We start from the raw sequence: 22,654 nt of genomic DNA, 5'->3' as shown, positions 1-22,654 counted from the left end.
TTCAACCTCTGTCCTGTCTGTATCCCGCCACCTCAATTATATAAATCAACCATCTTGTTCTATCTCTGTCCAGTCTGTATCCCACCACCTCAATGATATATATCAACCATCTTGTTCAACCTCTGGCCAGTCTGTATGCCATCACCTCACTGATATATATCAACCATCTTGTTCAACCTCTGTCCAGCCTATATCCCACCACCTCAGTGATATATATCAACCATCTTGTTCAACCTCTGTCCAGCCTGTATCCCACCACCTCAATGATATATATCAACCATCTTGTTCAACTTCTGTCCAGCCTGTATCCCACCACCTCACTGATATATATCAACCATCCTGTTCAACCTCTGTCCAGTCTGTATCCCACCACCTCAATGATATATATCAACCATCTTGTTCAATCTCTGTCCAGCCTATATCCCACCACCTCAGTGATATATATCAACCATCTTGTTCAACCTCTGTCCAGCCTGTATCCCACCACCTCAATGATATATATCAACCATCTTGTTCAACCTCTGTCCAGCCTGTATCCCACCACCACAATGATATATGTCAGCCATCTTGTTCAACCTCTGTCCAGTGTGTATCCCACCACCTCAATGATATATATCAACCATCTTGTTCAATCTCTGTCCTGCTTGTATCCCACCACCTCAGTGATATATAGTAACCATCCTGTTCAACCTCTGTCCAGTCTGTATCCCACCACCTCAATGATATGTATCAACCATCTTGTTCAACCTCTGTCCAGCCTGTATCCCACCAACTCAATGATATATATCAAATGTCTTGTTCAATATCTGTCCAGCCTGTATCACAACAATGATTATACCAACAATCGCTCTTCTGTCGCTGTCTTCATTGTGAAGTATTTTGCCTTACTGAGTCATTTCTGAAATCGATGTTTGTTACCTGGATTTCGAGAGGATTTATTCAATACAGTATGTGGTAGGTTAATGACAACCATTCTGATTTTAGTTTCAATGTTACCAAATGTCCACTGTGTTAATCGTTTTTAGGAAATAAATTGATAGTGAGATGCGGAGGATGTTGTGAGCACTGAATGCATCGACTGTATTACCCCTGTGTTGAAATGAAGGCAAAACTAATGAATGTGGGCATTAAAGTTTTGCAGCTTCGTTCAGGCCATCACAAACATCTTGTAATCAGTCAATAGTTGCGCAACATTTCAAGTAAAAAGAGAAAACGCTGAGAGCATTCAGCAGATCGGGCAGCAACTTGGTCAGTCCAGTTCTGACACCGGGTCTTTCCTCAGATCCAATCTGATGTACCGTTTCCAGCACTTTACTTTCAATTTTATATTAAAAGCATTTTATTCCTGTTAGCCGGTAGGACATGTGATGATTGTGTTGTGCAATATCCCATTTTCTTAACTCCAGATATGCCACCAGTTCTGATCCCACTGTGAGAACATTTATATCTCACAGGAGGCTGTACGAACCCATGTCCTTCTCTTATGCAGAGGTCACTGACACCCTCTCTCCATTCCCAATCTGTACTCGCAGCCCATGTCGGTGATGGCTGTCTAGGTTAGAACCATAGAACAGTACGGTACAGTACAGGCACTTCAGCCCTCTATGTTGTGCCGACCCATATAATCATTAAAAAAAGTACTAAACCCACACTACCCCATAACTCTCCATTTTTCTTTCATCCATGTGCCTGTCCAAGAGGTTCTTAATTACCCCGAATGTTTTAGCCTCCACCACCATCCCTGGCAAGTCATTCCAGGCACTCACAACCCTCTGTGTAAAAAACTTACCCCTGATGTCCCCCCTAAACTTCCCTCCCTTAATTTTGTACCTATGCCCTCTGGTATTTTCTATTGGTGCCCTGGGAAACAGGTACTGACTATCCACTCTACTTATGCCTCTCATAATCTTGTAGACCTCTATCAAGTCCCCTCTCATTCTTCTACGCTCCAAAGAGAAAAGTCCCAGCTCTGCTAACGTTGCTTCATATGACATGTTCTCCAATCCAGGCAACATCCTGGTAAATCTCCTCTGCACCCTCTTCATAGATTCCACATCCTTCCTATAATGAGGTGACCAGAACTGAACACAATACTCTAATTGCGGCCTCACCAGAGATTTGTAGACTGAGACTTTGTAGGTTCTGGGACTCTGTAACAAACACAATGTTAACAGCTAGATTAGACAGTAATTAATTAATATGAAGAGAAAATTGTTGCTTCCTGACATATCCTGTCAGATCCAATGAACCAGATCCTCCCTAGTTTACCACTTAATTTGCCCCATGTCCGTCCTCCACGTCCAATAACTGCGTCTGATAACGCTCAATATCCCTCCCTCCCACTACTGTGCCTATCGCTCCAAATCCTTCCCAGCATTCAGCCCACACCGACACACATATAGACAGCACCTCTTCACCCAGGTCCACCCTCCCAGCAAGGGGACCCGCATCTAACTGATCCCACAATCCCGGCTCAGGCGCAAAACCGGGACTGAAAGACTGGAGAGCCCGGAGTCTCTGGCTGTCCGGCAGAGCTCGAAACCGGACATTTCCCACTGCAACTCACCCTCTATTTACTCAAAGCCGAGATCAGCCCCTTCCTCACCGCCGCTCGTAAAGGAGTCCCGCCGGCGTCAGCTGGAGTCGGCACTGCGCCTGCGCTTTGCAGGAGGTTCACCGCGGCACCATCCGTGGCTGGAGGTCACAAGGTCACAGCGTTTGGCTGTCCGTTTCTTTCACTGTGACACCCCAAACTCCAGATCAACTCCATCCAAACCACCCAGGGCGAACTTTAATGACCAACAAACCATAATTGCTCTCAGTGATCAGCGATCTGAATGATTCAGTCGCTTTTAGAGGAAGGGATACCTAAGGTCGACATTGTGAAAGTGTTTAGTTTCCCAGGAGACAAGACTGTGTACGGGAGGTGTTCTGTTGCCTGATGCAATATGTGTTTTCCCTGCTGGCAATCCCAGCTAACATCAATAAAACTATTGTTTATGAAAATCCTAAGCAACACGACTCTGCACTGGATGCAGCCACTCCATCCCAAAGCAGATCACCCTGGACAGTCCTCCCCTCTGATGACGCATTGATCATAATGCACATGCTCGCATTCCCGGATGGGCGGTGTTTTCCATTCCATTCTTTGTTGAATAGGTTTCGGGTTTGGGAAAAGTCCGCCGGGCGGGGAGCAGGGGTATGGATCACTGACTGCGGGGTGAAGACATAACTCTCCCATCGGTGAGTATTGAGACCAGTCCCGAGTGAGGAGGTCTGATGCTGGGCAGTGAGACCCGTTATCTCAATCGAACTGGCGGCCTTCGCCCCGCTTCCTGGACGGAAACTGCCGGGGTCAGTCCGGGTTGTGGGACCTTTATACCAAACCGCATGGGATCAGCTAACGCTCAGCCCCTGCTATTCTGCTCCTCGGGAGGGGTGGGGATGAGGCGGTGATGCTGGGAACACACCCATCTTTCGGCCGTTTGGACAAGGCAGTGAGATCTACATCTGTCACGACCTTCCGTTGCAGGTGGGGAATATGTTTCTCCTGACTCCATTCCACTCTTCCAACCGGCCGAAATGCAGCCAGTGTTTCCGGGTATATTACCCATTTGTGTGAGAATTTAGTCTTTTCTATTTTCTGAGCTACTCAAAAATGTGTACACTTCAATTAAACCTCCCTCCCGAATTTCCAGTCTATCTGATATTTCCACATAATTAAAATAAGGATCCGGTTTATTGTCACGGGAGACACTCCACCAGTCACAGGACCCTGTGTCCCCCTCTCATTTTACCGCAGATCTGCAGCATCTGTAGGTTTCATTTCAGCCCCGCACTGATGGTGCAACAGTCATTGCGCATGCTCACTGTTCCTGGATGGGCGGCAGTTTCCTTTCCATTCTGTGTTGGGTTTGTCTGCGGGGTCGGGATTGGGAGAGGACCCTCGCCTCTGGGGCTGTGAACTGGGGTAACATCACCTGCACAGGCTGAATTAAATGCAGCATGACGCAGGGTAACAGGAGCCAATACAGCTTCAATTTCACTATTATGGAATGTTGCCTCATTACTCTTGCTCATAATTAAACTCACAGTACATGATGTAAAGCTTTGTTATTTGCTTTTTCGGTTATCTTTGGTGAGCCACTGTTCAGTAACAGCCCAAGAAGGAGAGCTGCCTGTTTTTTTCTTTAAGTCTCTGATCACTGCCCCTCAGTGAAGAGACAAGTGACCTCAGCAGGAGATGTATCAGATTGACAGTGAGGTGCGGAGGTATTGGGGATGGATGTTGTGAACATTGATGTATCGGAATGAAGAGAAAACTAGTGAATATGGGCATTGCATTTCAGCAAAATCTGTTCAGGCCATCACAAGCATTGTGAAATCAGTTGATGTTTGTGAATTGTTTAAAATAAAAAAAGAGAAATTACTGAAATTCTGGGAGATCTCCAGCCTCCCAGATAACCACATCTGCACCAGGTGCACCAAGCAGCAACTCCGCAGAGAATGAGTTAAGGAACTGGAGCTGCAGCTCGATGTCATTTGCCTCATTAGGGAAGTTGAGTAAGTTCAAAGTAAAAATTATCAGAGTACCTTTAAAAACACCATCCCCGCAAAACTATTCAGCAATCTCCAAGACCTGACCTCAGTACATCCTTGTGCAATTGGATCCTGGATTTCCTCACTTGTAGACCTCACTCAGTTCAGATTGGCAAAAACATCTCCTCCACAATCTCCATCAGCACAGGAGCACCACAGGGAAGTGTACTTAGCCCCCTGCTCTCCTCCCTTTACACCTGTGTCTGTGCGGCTAAGTACAGCTCCACCACCATATATAAGTTTGCTGATGATACCTCTGTTGTGGACTCTATCAAAAGGGGTGTTGAATCAGAATACAGGAGGGAGACTGAAAACTTGGCTGAGTGGTGTAATAGCAACAACCTCTCACTCAATATCAATACGACCAAAAAACTGATTGTAGAATTCAGGAGAGGGAAGCCCGCGGTCCTTGAGCCAGTACTCATTGGAGAATCAGAGTTGGAGGGGGTCAGTAACGTTAAATTCTTGGGTCTCACTCTCAGAGGTCCTGTCCTGGACCTTTCATATAAATATAATTGCGAAGACAGTACGACAGTGCCTCTCCTTCCTCAGGAGTATGTGGAGATTCGGTATGTCATCAAAAACGTTGGCAAACCGCTGTAGATGTGTGGTGTAAAGTCTGCTGATTGGCTGCATTACGGACTGGTCGGGGAACACCAATGCTTTTGAGAAGAAAATCCTTCAAAATGTACTGGATATGGTCCAGTATGTCACGGGTAAAGGTCTCCCAAATATTGAGTTTATCTACATGAAATGTTGCCGTAGAAAAGCAGCATCCATCATGAAAGATCCTCACCGCCCATGCAATGCACTTTTCTCGCTGCTGCCATCAGGTAGAAATTACAGGTGCCTGAGGACACGCAACGCCAGGTTCCAGAACAGTTACTATCCTACAAACATTTGGATGTGAATGTACAAGGCTTGACCAGTAAGTTCGCTGATGGCACAAAATTAGTGGATGGTGTTCACGGTGAAGATTATCGTAGCTTATTGGGGATCTAAATGGGCAGAGGAGGAGTAAATAGATTGAAAAACCAACGCGAGCAACAACGGTTTCATGTAGAGGTGGTGATTATGTGAAGGGAATTGCCAGAGGAAGTGGATGAGGCAGACACAATTGTATAATTCCAGAAGCAGTTGGGATGTGTAGATGGAGTGAAGAGGCCAGTAGGGAAATGGGCCCATCACAGGAAATTGGGACCATCTCGGTGAGCACTGTCAGCATTGTCTCATTGGGCTGAAAGGTCTCTATCTGTGCTCTGTTACTCTGTAACTCTATCAGTAGATGCACTGGACAGACACAGACATGGTGTGGGAGTTCATGTTAACAGGAAATGTTTTGTCCCTAAGCCAACGGATGCTCTGATACAGGGGATGGCGATACTGTTATTTGCAAATACTGTAACCGTATTCTCTCTGACTCACTGTCTGCTTGTTTGTAATTCAGGGTATCACCAGTAGGTGGAACTTTCCTGCTCCGGGACCAAAGTATAAACAAGACGACGGCAATCAACCATCGTCAGTCAGATACAGAATGGACAAAGGTATGATCACTGGGATCATTCTAACTGAACTTCTGTCCTGTTGGCACACACTAGTACAGATGAACAAACTTACACAGATGCTAACTGGGCACAGAAAACTTTCATCAAGCAGTATCATTGATCCCACTGGTAAAGCGGCCTTGATGTAATTGATCAATCTAACAGTTCCAGCTCAGGGACCTGACACCGGTAATGGTCGAATCACTCCACTCACCTGAGTGAGCTTCAAAGCTTCACCTGAGTGAAAGGAGCAGGTACTCCTTGATCAGATGGCTGTGAGTGAAACACAGGAATGCAATAGCGGGCTTGTGGGCTATGTAAAAGTCCTGGGTCAGCTTCTGTTTCACCTCGACACAGGCCCTGATGTGTAAGATATCTCCAAATTTCATTTATAAAATTCAGAACCAGATGGTAGGAGCATTTCCAGGAATTCAGAGATGTGATAAACGAGCATTTCAGGATTTGGAACGGCAGCTATCAACTCCCTCCTGGTTTTCTTGTCTGCTGTGGAAAGGACATGAGGGGAGTTTCCGAAATCTGTTCTCTGTAGCCAAGCCGAGAACATTGGCAGCATTGGGAATGGTTGAAGATCAGATGACATTTCATTCTGGATTAATATGTGGTTTGCTTCAGTATTTTAATACCCGAATCCATGTCTGCGCTGTGTACAAATGGTGAATGTGAGTTCTCAATATTTCCCTATTAAGTTGGCCTGCTACCTGGATTTAAAATTCCCAGGATCTCTGATGGAAAACCCGGTATAGCCAATGACCAAATGTCTCAGTCCCCAGTAGGCACTGTGATTGTGCTCAACTCTGATTCCGGGGAAAATAAAACAGACATAACAGCCTGGACAAAGGTCCTTCGGCCTAGCTAGTTCATGCTGATCCAAATGTCTTTTGTGCTTGCTCCATTTTCCCACAGCTTTTCCCAAATTTCCCTTATAGACTTCTATCCTTTTCCCTGCCCACATCCTCTGAACTTTGTAAATTTATTTGTGTTTATTGCCTCTTCTGGCTGCATGTAATTTATACCCATCACCCGCCACATAAACGAATGCCCCTTCGGTCCATTTTAAATTTCTGCCCTCGAGTCTTAGACTCCTCTACCCCGGGAAAAAGACTATGACCATCTACCCTATCTAGGCCCCTGATTATGTTTAAGTATACGTGTAAGGTCACCCTTCAAGATCCAATTATCCAGGGCAAATGGTCCCAGACGAACCATATAATAGAAAACCCAACATCCTAGTCCAGTGACGTACTGGTCATTCTCCACTAAACTCTTCCAGCTTAATCTAGTCCATTCTATAGAACCAGAGCTCCAGAGCAGATAGTGGAGCAGGGGTGAAAATAAATAATGTTAAAAGTTCATGCAAAATCAGAAAGGCTCTTTGGTGGTGGTAATAATCTTCTGAGGTGTGTCTATTTCAATGCAAGGAGTATTGTGGCGAACGCTGACGAGCTGAGGGCCTGGATTGACACGTGGAATTACGACATTATAGCCATTAGTGAAACTTGGCTGCAGGAGGGGCAGGACTGGCAGCTTAATGCTCCAGAGTTCCAATATTTCAAACGTGGTAGGGGCACAGGAATGAAGGGTGGGGAAGTAGCATTGCTAGTCAGGGAAAATGTTACAGCAGTGCTCAGGCAGGACAGATTCGAGGGCTTGTCTACCGAGGCCATATGGTTGCAGCTGAGAAACAGGAAAGGTATGACCACATTAATGGGGTTGTATTATAGACCACCGAATATTCAGCGAGAATTGGAGGAGTAAATCTGCGGAGAGATAACAGACAACTGCAGGAGACAGAAAGTTGTCATTGTAGGGGATTTTAATTTTCCACACTTTGATTGGGACTCCCATGCTGTTAAAGGTCTAGATGGGTTAGAGTTTGTAAAATGTGTTCAGGAAAGTTTTCTAAATCAATATATAGATGTACCAACTAGGGAGGGTGCAATATTAGATCTCCTAATAGGAAATGAGTTAGGACAGGTGTCGGAAATGTGTGTAGGGGAACACTTTGGTTCCAGTGATCATAACACCATTAGTTTCAACTTGATTGTGGATAAAGTTAGATCTGGTCATCGGGTTGAGGTTCTAAACTGGGAAAAGGCCAAATTTGAAGAAATGAGAAAGGGTCTAAAAACCTTGGATTGGGACAGGTTGTTCTCTGGCAAGGGTGTGACCTTGGTTCTCAAGGGATATTGGAACTATGATAAAGAAGAAGAGAGAGATGTATGACATGTATGACAACATGGAGGAAATAAGATGCTTGAGGAGTATAAAAACTGCACAAAAATACTTAAAGAAATCAGGAGGGCTAAAAGAAGACAAGAGGTTGCTTTGGCAGTCAAGGTGAAGGTTAATCCAAAGAGTTTCTACAGGTATGTTAAGAGCAAAAGGATAGTAAGGGATAAAATTGGTCCTCTTGAAGTTCAGAGTGGTCGGCTATGTATGGAACCAAAAGAAATGGGGGAGATCTTAAACATGTTTTTTGCATCTCTATTTACAAAGGAAACTGGCATGGAGTGAACGGGAATAAGGCAAACAAGTAGTGAGGTCATGGAACCTATACAGATTGAAGAGGAGGAGGTACTTTCTATCTTGAGGAAAATCAGAGTAGATAAGTCCCCAGGACCTGACAGCGTGTTCCCTCGGAGCTTGAACGAGACTAGTGTTGAAATTGCAGGGGCCCTGGCAGATAAATTTAAAATGTCGGTATCTACGGGTGTGGATTGAAGGATAGCTCATGTTGTTCCATTGTTTAAAAAAGTATCTAAAATTAATCCGAGAAATTACAGGCCGGTAAGTTTGACGTCATATCTTTATTTCATTTCCCAGTATCACCGGACACCGTTGCATTAAGATCCCATGGTCATCATTCAACTGCTGTAAATTAAGTGATTAGCATTACTGTGTCTATCAAGTTATTTTAATGGGAGTGAATATGTCCAGTCACCGTCTTATCAGGATGGTCACCAAACAGGATGTACGGTTCACATTACCCAGCACAGTCTCACTCCAAATCTGGTCAGCCAGAGTCACAGCTAAATTGCAGTCTGAATCAGTTTTGCTCAGATCTAAATCATAATCGTTTAACCTGCAATTCATCATTTATTTCAGGTAGGAAATCGAAACGAGTAGGAAAAGTACTGAAGAGGATTTTACCAGGCGGATCATCGAGGGAAGATGATCGGGCCAAGGGAAGCAATGTACCAAAACAGGGTCAGATTGAGAGCAATATCCCAGAATGCAGTACGGCCGCAGATGAAGTGGAGAAAATTCAGCCCAGAGACACCGATCAGGACCCTGGAACCGGCACAAGTGAGGCGACTGCCTGTCAGCCCAGAGACAGTGACGTCAGAGACATCGATCAGGACCCTGGAACCAGCACAAGTGAGGAGACTGCCTGTCAGACCAGAGACAGTGACGTCAGAGACACTGATCCGGACCCTGGAACCAGAACAAGTGAGGCGACCGCCTGTCAGCTCGGAAGCTCATTAAACACGGAATTGTCAAGTCCCCAACAAGGAGCAGGTGAGTGAAATATGAGAGTGATGTGTTTGCAGAATGTGGCAGGGAGGAGGGTAAATGCGATTCCTTGTTGGAGGGTTGGTCAGAGAGAGGGGGAATGTGTGGGTGTGGTACATGTGGTGTAGTGGGGCAGCCGTTATCCCACTACAGGAAATGTACTACCTGCTCTGAGGATTTCCACGATGTGCATTAAGGGAAATGTGTTCGCCAGGATGGAGAGAGTATCTCTGGGAAGGGAATATTACCGACAGTCCCAGCATTTATTGCCAACCCAAAATTGAAATAGGTGAGTGGGCCGCATGGGGGATGGACTGGTTTGCATTAAATATGGTCCTTTATTAAAGCAATGGCTAGAACATTGTTGGTTCGATTTTAAGGTCAGTGTTGGAGATGGAGAATTAATCCATTTTTGTGTCTGTGAGCAGGTTCAAGTCATGTTTTTTTTTTGTTGAGTTGGGTGAGAGCGGTGGAGACGAGGGATATCTGAGTTCAAACCTGTATTTTCCTTTCTATATTCACAGATCCAGAGTTCACAATCTCTGACCTCCTGGCAGAGGGGGAGGAGTATCGACTGTACCAACTGACAAAGTTCTACAGGAACAGACTCCAACAAGCAATTGAAGAAAAGGTTGAGAGACTCGGTTGGATGTTGACAAACGAAGGACATTTCAGTAGAGAAGAGAATGAGGTGAGTGTAGTTTGTGTATTGTCACAGAACTGTATAGTGTATGGTGACCAAAATTAATCTTTACGTTCTTGGCGTTCTACATGGCAATGGAGACTTTGATCTCTGACTTGTCTCCAGCAGATCTGGTTTCAGCTGTTTAATTGGGGAGCACTGGGAACTACAGGGTCAGCCTCAGCTTCTTTTCTCTCACACCTGCTGCATTTATCAGTGTGATATCAGAGCAGTGGCTGCGTATCTGGACCTTGAACAGGCATTGAGTCTGAAACCAATTTCAAATCTTGTCTGAACCGTTGGGCAGATTCATCACATCTCACTAATCCAGGATGAATATTGAACTGTCAGATTGTAAACTGAGACAACCGGCTTCACTGCCGTACTTGACAGAGGGAAACCTACTAACCGCATCTGGTCTTGGCTCCGTGAGTTCCCAAACAATGTATGGCTGATCTGTCATAGTCCTAAAAAAGTACAGCACAGAATCAGGCCTGTTGGACAATCTATTTCCATGCTGGAATACTTAACTATATATTCCCATCAACCTTCACCGGGCCCTGGTGCTCTATACCCTTATCATTCATGGATCTATCCAGACTTCTCTTAACCGCTTGTACTGCCTGCGCTGCTAGCTAGTTTCACACTCTTAGCACCCTCTGAGTCAACAAGTTTCACCTTTGTACCCCCTGAACTTTTCACCTTTCACCCTTTACTGATAACCTCTTGTTCTAGTACCTCTTTACTTCAGTAGAAAATGTTGCTGCATTTATCCTGCCTGTACCTCATGTATCGAGAATAGACAATAGGTGCAGGAGTAGGCTATTCGGCCATTCTAGCCAGCACCGCCATTCACTGTGATCATGGCTGAGTATACACAATCAGAACCCCGTTCCTGCCCTCTGCCCATATCCCTTGAGCCCGCTATCTATAAGAGCTCTATCTAACTCTCTCTTGAATGCATCCAGAGACTTGGCCTCCACTGCCTTCTGGTACAGAGCATTCCACATATCCACCACTCTCTGGGTAAAAAAGGTTTTCCGCATCTCAGTTCTAAATGACCTACCCCTTATTCTTAAACTATGGCCTCTAGTTCTGGACTCACCCATAAGCGGGAACATGCTTCCTACCTCCAGCGTGTCCAATCCCTTAATAATTTTATATGATCCCTTCTCATCCTTCTAAATTCCAGTGTATACAAGCTCAGTCGCTCCAATCTTTCAACATATGACAGTCCCGCCATTCCGGGAATTAACCTTGTGAACCTACGCTGCACTCCCTCAATAGCAAGAATGTCCTTCCTCAAATTTGGAGACCAAAACTGCACACAATACTCCAGGTGTGGTCTCACAGGACCCTGTACAGCTGCAGAAGGACCTCTTTACTCCTATACTCAATTCCACCTGTTATAAAGGCCAGCGTGCCATTAGCTTTCTTCACTGCCTGTTGTACCTGCATGCTTGCTTTCATTGACTGATGTACAAGAGCACCTAGATCTAGATCTCGTTGTCCTTCTCGTTGTAATTGTGTAAACTTCTCTGAAATCTCCCCTCAATCTCCCACGTTCCAATGAATAAAGTCCTAACCCGGTCACTCTTTTCTTCTAATCCCGACAACATCCTTGTTTTTTTTGTGTGTACTCTTTCAAACTTATTTCGATCTGCCCTGTAGGTAGGTGAGCAGAACTGCAAATAATATCCAAATTAGGCCTCAGCAACCTCTTATTCAACATCATATCCCATCTACTGTACACAATATTTTCATTTACGAAGGTTAATATGCTAAGAAACTTTATTTCAGATCAGCAACTTGAGCACATTTGCCGTCACTTTCAATGACTTATGGACCTTTATTCCCAGATCACTCTGTTCTACCACACTTTACAGTGCCGTACCGGTCGCTGTGTAATATCTATCCTGCTTGGTCCTTCCAAAGTGCAATTTGTCTGTATTATATTGCATCTGCCCCTTTTAACCCCATTCTTCATTTTGTCTAGATCTCACTGTAAGCTCTTGTAGTCTTCCTCTTTGTCCACTGTACCTTCCCAATGTTGGTGTCATCCGCAAATTTGCTGATTCTGTTAACCATAATTTCATCCAGATCATTGATATAGATGACAAACAACAACAAGCACGGCACCGATCCCAGTGACACGCTCTGTATTCCTCCAAAAAGCTAGTGTCTAATCCAGTTTACTACCTCATCTCGGATGCTGAGCAACTGAAACTTCTTGACCGACCTGCTATGAGGGACCTTGTCAAATACCGTGCTGAAGTCCATGTAGACAATGTCCACAACCTTGGCCACAGCAAATTTCCTGGCAACTTCCTCGAAAATCTCTATGATATGTTAGGCGTGAAAGATCACGCACAAAGCTGCTATCTCATGACCACAAAAGTCAATATTTTGACCTAAAAGGGAAGAAGAAAGCACAAAACATAAATCTGCTGACTGGCTGATATCTCATGATCTCAGAAATCAACAGGTTGTCCTGAAAGAGAAGGGGCAAAATGAAAAAGAAATCTGATAACTTGCTGAATATCTAACTAATGAGAGACAGGGACACACCATTTCAGGTCCCTCTCCTTGGAGCTCAGAAACAGTGATTGTATTGTCCTATAACTAACCTACTCAGCCATGAGTGGTATTAGAAAATCAAGTGCGTTATACCCGTGAGTGACTCTGTTCTCGTTGGGATTCATTGGCGCTGTCTGTAATGAATCAGACAGGCATTACCCAAAGGTAAGAGAAGTAATTTGAAAATATGTATGTCCATCTATAAAATCATCACCTGAAGACATCGGCTTCACTGGAAAACCATTAAGTCAAGTCAAGTCACTTTGTTTTGTCATTTCGACCATAACTGCTGGTACAGTACACTGTAAAAACGAGACATCTTTTTTCAGGACCATGGTGCCACATAAAACAGTACAAAAATTACATTGAACTACGTAAAAAACAACACAGGAAAAAAAAAACTACACTAGACTACAGACCTACCCAGGACAGCGTAAAGTGCACAAAACAGTGCAAGCCAGTACAATAAATAATAAACAGACAATAGGCACAGTAGAGTAAGTTGGTGTCAGTCGAGGCTCTGGGTACTGAGGAGTCTGATGGCTCGGGGAGAGAAACGGTGACATAGTCTGGTCATGAGAGCCCGAATGCTTTGGTGCCTTTTCCCAGACGTCAGGAGAGAGAAGAGATTGTATGAGGGGTGCGTGGGGTCCTTTATAATGCTGTTTGCTTTACTGATGCAGCATGTAGTGTAAAGGTCCGTAATGGGGGAAGAGAGACACCGATGATCTTCTCTGCTGACCTCACTATCCGCTGCAGGGTCTTGCGATCCAAGATGGTGCAATTTCCGAACTAGGCAGTGATGCAGCTGCTCAGGATGCTCTCAATACAACCCCTGTAGAATGTGATGAGGATGGGAGGTGGGAGATGGACTTCCCTCAGCCTTCGCAGAAAGTAGATTCGCTGCGGGGCTTTCTTTGCTATGGAGCTGGAGGGACCAGGTGAGATTCTCGGCCAGGTGAACCCCAAGAAATCTGGTGCTCTTAACGATCTCTACCGAGGAGCCGTCGATGTTCAGCGAGGAGTGGTCGCTCCGTGCCCTCCTGAAGTCAACAAGCATCTCTTTTGTTCTGTTCACCTTCAGAGACAGGTTGTTGGCTCTGCACCAGTCCATTAGCTGCTGCACTTCCTCTCTGTCAGCTGACTCATCGTTCTCTTAAATCTCTTGTTAAATCTCTTTCACAACTGTAACTCATCAGACCTGGTAGCAGTGAAACTGAGGGATTATTTTACAGTGCAGTGGACCATCAGGGAATTATGCTGATTTATTCCATAATTGTTGTCCAATATTCGTGTTATGGCAAACCTTTCCAATTCCTTACTGGTAACTGTTCTGGGAGATCAATCATTCAAACCCGGGACAACATTCCTCTTATTTCTCAGAGCAATGTCCTAAACCCATCCATGTTCAGTTGCATCCTCGATTACCTTAATTCCATCATCGGTGTATGTTCTGGTCAGAGCACTCGTCTGAGTGCTACCGGTACCATGTAACCCAGTACTACCTGTCGCATGGTTGGATGGTCGGTGACTAAACCAGCTCCCCCACCAAACTGGCCTGGTGAGGAGGGTGGCTAGACATCCTGCAGGACGAAAAACAAGACCTGTCAAAGGGCGGATGACCCCTCTGGTAGGGTCAACGGCCATCTAGCAAAGAAGAGCGGAAGGGGCATCCCTTGCATCGAGCTTAGTCTGGCCATTGACTGCAACAGAACTTCCCCCAGCCATCTTGGACCCAACCTGGCTGCTGGATCCGGGAGGGGATGTCGAGAGGGTGGATCCGGACCGGTGCAACGCCCTACTCACCTAAAATCCACTCACGCACACGGTTCCTTTCTGAGGAGTGGGGTACCACCCCACTAACTGACTGAAAGGAACCATCATCACCCTATGGGACGGATAGCCAGAGAGAGAGAGAGAGATGTTGCTTGAAGACGGTTCAATGTTTAATTCATAATTCCTCAGTAAATGAGGAACATCATGCCTGCATTCAAAAAGTGATCACCATTTTACAGCACGAGTGCCAGGCAGTAACGATCTCCATTATAAGACGGCCGCACTGACATTCCTTAATGTTCTGTTGTCTTTACACATCATAATAGCATAAAGCATCGGAACACAAATAGGCCATTAGGCCCATCGATCCTATTCCGCCATTACATCATGGGTGATTTACTATCCCTCTCAACTCCATTCTCCTGCCTTCTCCCAGTGAAACTTGCTGACCTGATTAATCAAGAAGGAACCAACCTCTGTTTTAAATATAATAAATGACCTGGTCTCCGCAGCAGTTAGTGCCAACCAACTCGACAGATTCACTACTCCTCGGCTAAAGAATCTCCTCATCTCTGTTCTAAATGGACGTCCCTCTATTCCGAGGCTGTTCCGTCTGGTTGTAGACTCCCCCACTTTGAAGCATCATCTCCACGTCTTCTCAATGCCTTTCGATATTCCACAGGTTACAATTAGATTCCCCTCATCCTTCCACACTCCAGCCAGTACAGGCGCATCCAGGAATCATTCTCATCAAAATCAGGTTTAATATCACTGGTTCTGTTAGTTTAGATTCCTCTCTGGATTTCCACAATGCCATCACATATTTTCTCTGATCAGGGGACTAAAACCGTTTGCATTATGCAAGTGCGGTCTAGCCAGTACTTGTTCTTATATTCTAATCCTCTCGAAATGAATGCTAACATTGTTTTTGCCTTTCCTAACTCCGACTCAGACTGCAAAGAATCCTGCACTTGGTCTCCAGAGACTCTTTACAACTCTGATTTCTGAATTTTCCCCCAGTTTAAAAAACAGTCTATGCTTCATTATTTCTGCCAAAGTGTATGGCCATGTACCTCCCTATAATACATGCCAGATGCCACTGATGTGTCCTTTTATTCATCGGTCTATGTCCTCCCTTGAAATCCTTGCTTCCTCAACGCTTCCTCTTCTCACTATATCTTCATAACGCACACAATCTTGGCTATATAGCCTTCAAATCATTGACATAATGGAAAAAGAAACTGTCCCAAAACCAACCACTGCAGAACACCACTGATCACCAACATCCAACAAGAAAAAGCCCTATTTGTTCCCGTTCTGTGCTTCCTGACAGTCAGCAAAATCTGTCTGGAGAAAAACATGGATCCTCTATCCATGCTAGTATCTTTCTTGTCCTACTGTCGGCCCTGGTCTTGTGAAATGGCGTCATGTGGGACACCTGGTCAAAGGTCCTTGGGATGTCCAAGTAAACAACTTGCTCTGACTCTCTGTTGTGGACCCAGTATGCTGTTCTCTCAAAAAATTCTATCAGGCAAGATCCCTTCCGAGGACTTTGGCCTTTTTTTTTATCATGTGCGTCCAAATACCCCGAAACCTTATCCTCAGTTATCGACTGCTGACATCTTCCCAAATGCTGATCAGACTAAATGGCCTATAATTTAAAGTGGTGGGTCCTCCGGAACCATTCCAAAATCTATTGATTCTTGAGCGGTCATTACGAACGACTCCACAATGTCTTCAGCCTCCTCCTTCAGAAGCAATCGGGTGCAGTTGGTCTGAACTCATCTATCTTCAGAACTTTCAGCTTCCCGAGCGCCTTCTCCTTAATAATTGCAAAAACACTCCCTCCTGCCACCTGACCTTCTCAAATATCTGGCACGTTCTAGTGATTTTTACAGTGAAGACTGACGGAAAATACTTACTAATACCTTCCGCCATTTCCTTGTCCCTTGAGAGTACCACTCCACTGTTATTTTCCAGCAGCCCAAAATCCACTTTCCTCTCTTTCCCTCTTCATATATCGGACAGACCTTTGTTTTGTTAAGCTATTTTACATTATTCGCTAGCCTACCTTCATATTTCATATTTTTTCTACTTACGGCTTTTTAATTGCCTTCTGTTGGTTTGTATAAACATCCCAGTCCTCCAGCTTTCTACTATATTCTGTAATATTCTGTGCCTTCCGCTTTGCTTTTGTGCTGCTTTGACTACCTCGTCAGCCACGGTTAATCATCCTCCCTTTAGAATAATTCTTCATCTTTGTGATCATTTGTCCTGCGCCTTCTGAATTGCTCCGTGAAGCTTTAGCCATTCCTGCTCTGCTATTGTCCCTGTCAGTCATTTTTGAATTTATTTTTGCCCAGTTGCTCTCTCGTGCCTCTGTAATTCCTTTAGTCCACAGTAATACAGGTACATCTAACTTTACCTTCCCCCTCTCAAACTGCAGTGTGAGTTCTGATATTTGATGATCACTGCCTCTTTATTTTCCTTAAGCTCCCTAATCAAATCTGGTGCAATACGCAGCACAGGATTCAGCTCCACCTTTCCTATAGTGGGATCAACCATAAGCATCTCTCAAAAAACCATCTCAAAGGCATTCAATAAATTCCCTCATATGGGATTCAGCACTGACCTGATTTTCCAAAGCTACCTGCATATTGAAATTCCCCATTGACTATTTTAACATTGACCTTTTTACATGCCTCTTCTCTTTCCCACTGGAATTTGTAGCCCACATCCTGGTTATTGTTAAGGGGCTTGTATATAATTTCCATCAGGGTCATTTTTCGTATGCAGTTACTTAACATCTACAGCGTTCAATCAGATATCACTTCTTTCTCAAGACCTTTCATTTTTAATGACAACAGAGTCAACCCAACCCTTTCACCCACCTGCTTATCCTTTCAATTAAATATGTATCCTTGGAAGTAAGCACCCAAATATGATCTTCTTTCAGACACGATTCAGTGATGCCCACCATCCACTTTTTTTTTGCTCTCTCGCTCTCCCCTCTCTTCCGTTCTTGTTGTCAAATCTTTTTGATGTAATGTTGCACATTTTTTTTAAAATTTTATTTAATTGCATTTTTAAATGATTACAAGTGTAGAAAAAAAAGTATGTGACCCTTCCCCCCTCCCCTTAATCCCTCCCCCCTAACTTCCCTATATAAAAAAAAATTAAGAAAAAAAGAAAAGAAAGAAAGAAAGAATGCCTGGTTGTTGGAAGGTCTCCACATGCTCCATGGAGTTCTTAATAACTTTAGTATATATATTTATTTCTTTCCCCAAGTAACCATTAATTTTCTCTTCAGAGCACCTATATATTTAATCCTGTCTTTTGTAAATAAGGGCCCCAGATTTTCAAAAATGTTTCATATTTATCTCTTAAGTTATAAGTAATTTTTTCTAATGGAATACAGCCATAGATTTCTTTTTTCCAACAATCTATACTTAAATATGTATCTGATTTACAAGCAATTGCAATAGCCTTTTTGGCTACAGCCAGCGCAATTTTTATAAATTCTTTCTGATATTTATTAAGTTTGAGTTTCGGTTTTGTCCCTTCAATATCACCTAGTAAAAGTAATATTGGATTATGAGGAAGTTTTATTCCCGTAATTTGTTCCAATAAAAGTCTTAAATTTGTCCAAAAAGGTTGAATTTTAGAACAAGACCATGTAGAATGTAAAAATGTACCAGTTTCTTGTTTACATCGGAAACACTGATCAGATAAACTTGGATTTAATTTATTTATTTTTTGTGGTGTAATATATAATTGATGTAAAAAGTTATATTGCACTAATCTTAACCGAACATTTATTGTATTTGTCATACTATCAAGACACAGTCTTGACCAATTTGTTTCTTCAATTTTAATATTCAAATCACTTTCCCATTTTTGTCTTGACTTATGGACTCCTTGTTTAGTTGCTTGATTTTGAATCAAATTATACATACAAGATATAAATTTTTTAATATTTCCTTTTTGAATTAAAATTTCTATTTCTTTAGATTTCGGCAATAACATTGTTTGACCTAGTTTTTCTCTTATATAAGCCCTTAATTGAAAGTAACAAAATAAAGTGTTATTTGATACTTTATATTTATTCTTTAGTTGATCAAATGACATTAATATACCTCCTTCAAAACAATCTCCTATATATTTAATCCCTTGTTGAAACCAATTATATAAAAGTTGATTGTCCATTGTAAAAGGAATAAGTCTATTTTGAATTAAAGATCTCTTTGCTAATAAAGATTTTTTTGCCTCATCATCAACATTTATCTTATTCCATAAATCAATCAAATGTTTTAATATAGGAGATTCTTTCTTTTCCCGTATCCATTTAGATTCCCATTTATATATAAAATCTTCTGGTACGTTTTCTCCTATTTTGTCCAGTTCTATTCTAATCCATGCCGGTTTATCTTTCTCAAAAAAAGATGCAATAAATCTAAGTTGATTTGCTTTATAATAATTCTTGAAATTTGGAAGTTGTAACCCTCCTAGATCAAATTTCCATGTCAATTTTTCCAACGATATTCTTGACATCTTACCTTTCCAAAGAAATTTCCTCACATATTTGTTTATCTCTTGAAAAAACTTCTGGGGTAATTGTATTGGTAATGATTGAAATAAATATTGTAGTCTAGGGAATATATTCATTTTTATAGTATTTACTCTACCTACTAATGTTATTGGTAATGCCATCCATTTATCAAGATCCTCCTGAATTTTTTTTAAAAGTGGTAAATAGTTTAATTTATATAAGTTTTTTGTGTCATTGTCAATTCTTATACCTAAATATTTTATACCATTTGCCGGCCATCTAAATTGAGTTATTAATCGACATTGACTATAGTCTCCATTAGTAAGAGGTAAAATTTCGCTTTTGTCCCAATTTACTTTATAACCTGATATTTTCCCATATTCTTCTAGTCTATAAGATAATTTACCTAATGAATGTAATGGATCTGTTAAATAAAGTAGAACATCATCAGCAAATAAATTAATCTTATATTCTTCCTGATTAACTCTAAAACCTTTAATATCTGGGTCCATTCTAATTAATTCAGCTAATGGCTCTATTGCCAACACAAACAAAGCAGGTGATAATGGACAACCTTGCCTAGTTGATCTTGTTAACTGAAATGGTGTCGAAATTTGACCATTTGTCACTACTTTAGCTTTGGGATTAGTATTTAGGGTTTTAATCCATCTTATAAATGGTGTTCCTAATCCATATTTTTCCAATACCTTGAATAAAAAATCCCATTCCAATCTATCAAATGCTTTTTCTGCATCTAAAGCAACTGCCACACTCATTTCCTCCCTCTTTTGCGCTAAATGGATTATACTAATTAACCGGGTTACATTATCTGCCGATTGTCTATTTTTGATAAATCGTGTTTGATCCATATGCACTAATTTTGGTAAACATTTAGATAATCTATTAGATAAGATTTTTGCTATTATTTTATAATCAGTATTTAATAAAGAAATAGGTCTATATGATGCTGGTTTTAAAAGGTCTCTATCTTTTTTTGGCAACACTATTAAAACAGCTGTTGAAAAAGATTCTGGAAGTCTATGTGTTCTTTCCGCTTGATGTATTAACTCCATAAAAGGAGAAATTAATAAATCTTTAAACTTTTTATAAAATTCAGGCGGAAAACCATCTTCTCCTGGGGATTTATTACTTTGAAGTGATCCTAGAGCTTCTTCAACTTCCTTCACTGTAAAAGGCATACCTAATCCCTTCTGTTCTTCCATATCTAATTTTGGAAGAGTTATTTGTGCTAAAAATCTTTCTATCTTAGCATCATCGTTTTTTGATTCTGATTTATACAACTCAGAATAAAAGTTCTTAAAAGCCTCATTAATTTCTAGAGGCTTATAAGTAACCTTATTCACTTTTGTTCCGATTGCATTTATTGTTTTGGAAACCTGATCTGTTTTTAATTGCCATGCAAGGACCTTATGTGATCTTTCACCTAGTTCATAATATCTCTGTTTAGTTCTCATAATTGCTTTTTCTGTTCGGTATGTCTGGAGTGTATTATATTTTAACTTCTTATTGATAAGTTGTCTTCGTTTTTCTTCTGTCATATTTCTTTGAGATTCTTTTTCTAATTTTGTAATCTCTTTTTCCAATTGATCTATTTCTATCATATATTCCTTCTTAATTTTAGAAGTATAACTTATTATCTGACCTCTCAAATATGCCTTCATTGTTTCCCACAGTATGAATTTATCATCAACTGAATGTAAATTTGTATCTAAAAAGAACTGAATCTGTTTTTTCATAAAATCACAAAAATCCTGTCGTTTTAGTAAAATTGAGTTAAATCTCCATCTATAAATTGATTCCTCTTTATCTATCATAATCATTGTCATTATTAAAGGAGAGGGATCAGACAATATTCTTGTTTTATATTCCACATTTTTCACTCTATCTTGAATATTCGTTGATAATAAGAAGAAATCTATCCTTGAATATGTTTTATGTCTATTTGAATAAAATGAATAATCTCTTTCTTTTGGATTGATTCTTCTCCATATATCAATCAAGTTTAGATCTTTCATCAATGATAGAGTTAGTTTTACTACTTTTGATTTTGTAGTAGCCTTTATTGATCTATCTAAAACTGGATCTAGACAAAAATTAAAATCTCCACCTATTAATATTTTATCATGTGCATTAGCCAAATTCAAAAAGACCTCCTGTATAAATTTTACATCGTTTTCATTTGGTGCATAAATATTCATAAGTGTCCATAGTTCTGAAAAAAATTGACAATGTATAATTAAATATCTTCCTGCCGAATCAATTAATACATTTTGTATTTTAATTGGTAAGTTTTTATTAACCAATATTGCAACTCCTCTCGCCTTTGAATTAAATGAAGCTGCAATAACATTTCCAACCCAGTCTCTTTTTAATTTCTGGTGTTCTATGTCCGTTAAATGAGTTTCTTGTAAGAAAGCTATGTCTATTTTCATTTTTTTAATATATGTTAAAATTCTTTTTCTTTTTACTGGTCCATTAAGCCCATTAACATTAAAACTTAAAAAATTCAATAAGTTAGTCATTATTTTTAATTATGTTACTCCAATCTATAATAATACCTGATCTTTCAACTTTCATGGTATCTTGGGAAATCCTTTTAGAAGTCTCCATGTTGCTATGTGTGTCCCCACCAATCATCCAGGCAAAAAAGTAAAAGAAAAATAGAGTATAAGGAAAAAAACAAAATACCCCCCTACTAATGTTGTGAAAGAAAAAAAACACAACATTACCCCCCTCTGTTGTACGGGTCATGGCAATCGCCATGATAACACACGTGAATCCCGTAGTAACCGATTCAAAGCTCCCCATCCCCCCCGCAACGTAAAAAGTGTATATATAAGAAAAGGAAAAAAAAATATTCTTCTCAATTAACATTTCTAAAATTTTACTTTTCTCCCTTGTATCGTCCTTAAATGTCCATCAATTCCATTCGCTGTCTCTGTCTTCGTCTTTAACCATTACATTTATAAGTCTCTACGTTTAATTAGCGAATAGATGGAAGTTTTTGTGCGAACACCTCCGCGTCTCGATAATCGGAAAAAAAATTTTTTCCCTCTTCCAGAAAAACTATCAGTGTTGCTGGGTGGCGCATTAAAAATTTATAACCTTTTTCCCATAAGACTTTTTTGGCTGAATTAAATTCTTTCTTTCTCTTCAAAAGGTTATAACTTATGTCAGGATAAAAAAGAACTGGTTTCTCTGCTATCATCAATGGACCCTTTCTTCTTTTGGCACCTTGGGCAGCCGCCCTCAAAATCTTTTCTTTATCCTGGTATCTTAAACATCTTATCAAAATTGATCGCGGATTTTGTTCATCTTGAGATCTTGGTCTTAAAGCTCTGTGCGCCCTTTCAATCTCAATTGAAATTTCTT

The 22,654-nt window shown here is 41.5% G+C and overlaps 1 protein-coding gene across 1 annotated transcript in view; it reads left to right on the top strand.

Annotated features, from left to right (window-relative positions):
• Nucleotides 1–22,654, top strand: part of LOC140722539 (NACHT, LRR and PYD domains-containing protein 3-like) — a 333,835-nt gene that overhangs the window by 286,192 nt on the left and 24,989 nt on the right. The window contains exons 3-5 of the mRNA XM_073037250.1: nt 6,047–6,143; nt 9,270–9,683; nt 10,202–10,368. Coding sequence (XP_072893351.1) covers nt 6,134–6,143; nt 9,270–9,683; nt 10,202–10,368 — 591 coding nt within the window. The 5' untranslated portion in view covers nt 6,047–6,133. The remainder of the gene's footprint in view (nt 1–6,046; nt 6,144–9,269; nt 9,684–10,201; nt 10,369–22,654) is intronic.

Source organism: Hemitrygon akajei, unplaced genomic scaffold, assembly GCF_048418815.1.
Source record: "Hemitrygon akajei unplaced genomic scaffold, sHemAka1.3 Scf000080, whole genome shotgun sequence".
NCBI lineage: Eukaryota > Metazoa > Chordata > Chondrichthyes > Myliobatiformes > Dasyatidae > Hemitrygon > Hemitrygon akajei.
This window is presented reverse-complemented; position numbering and strand designations above follow the sequence as displayed.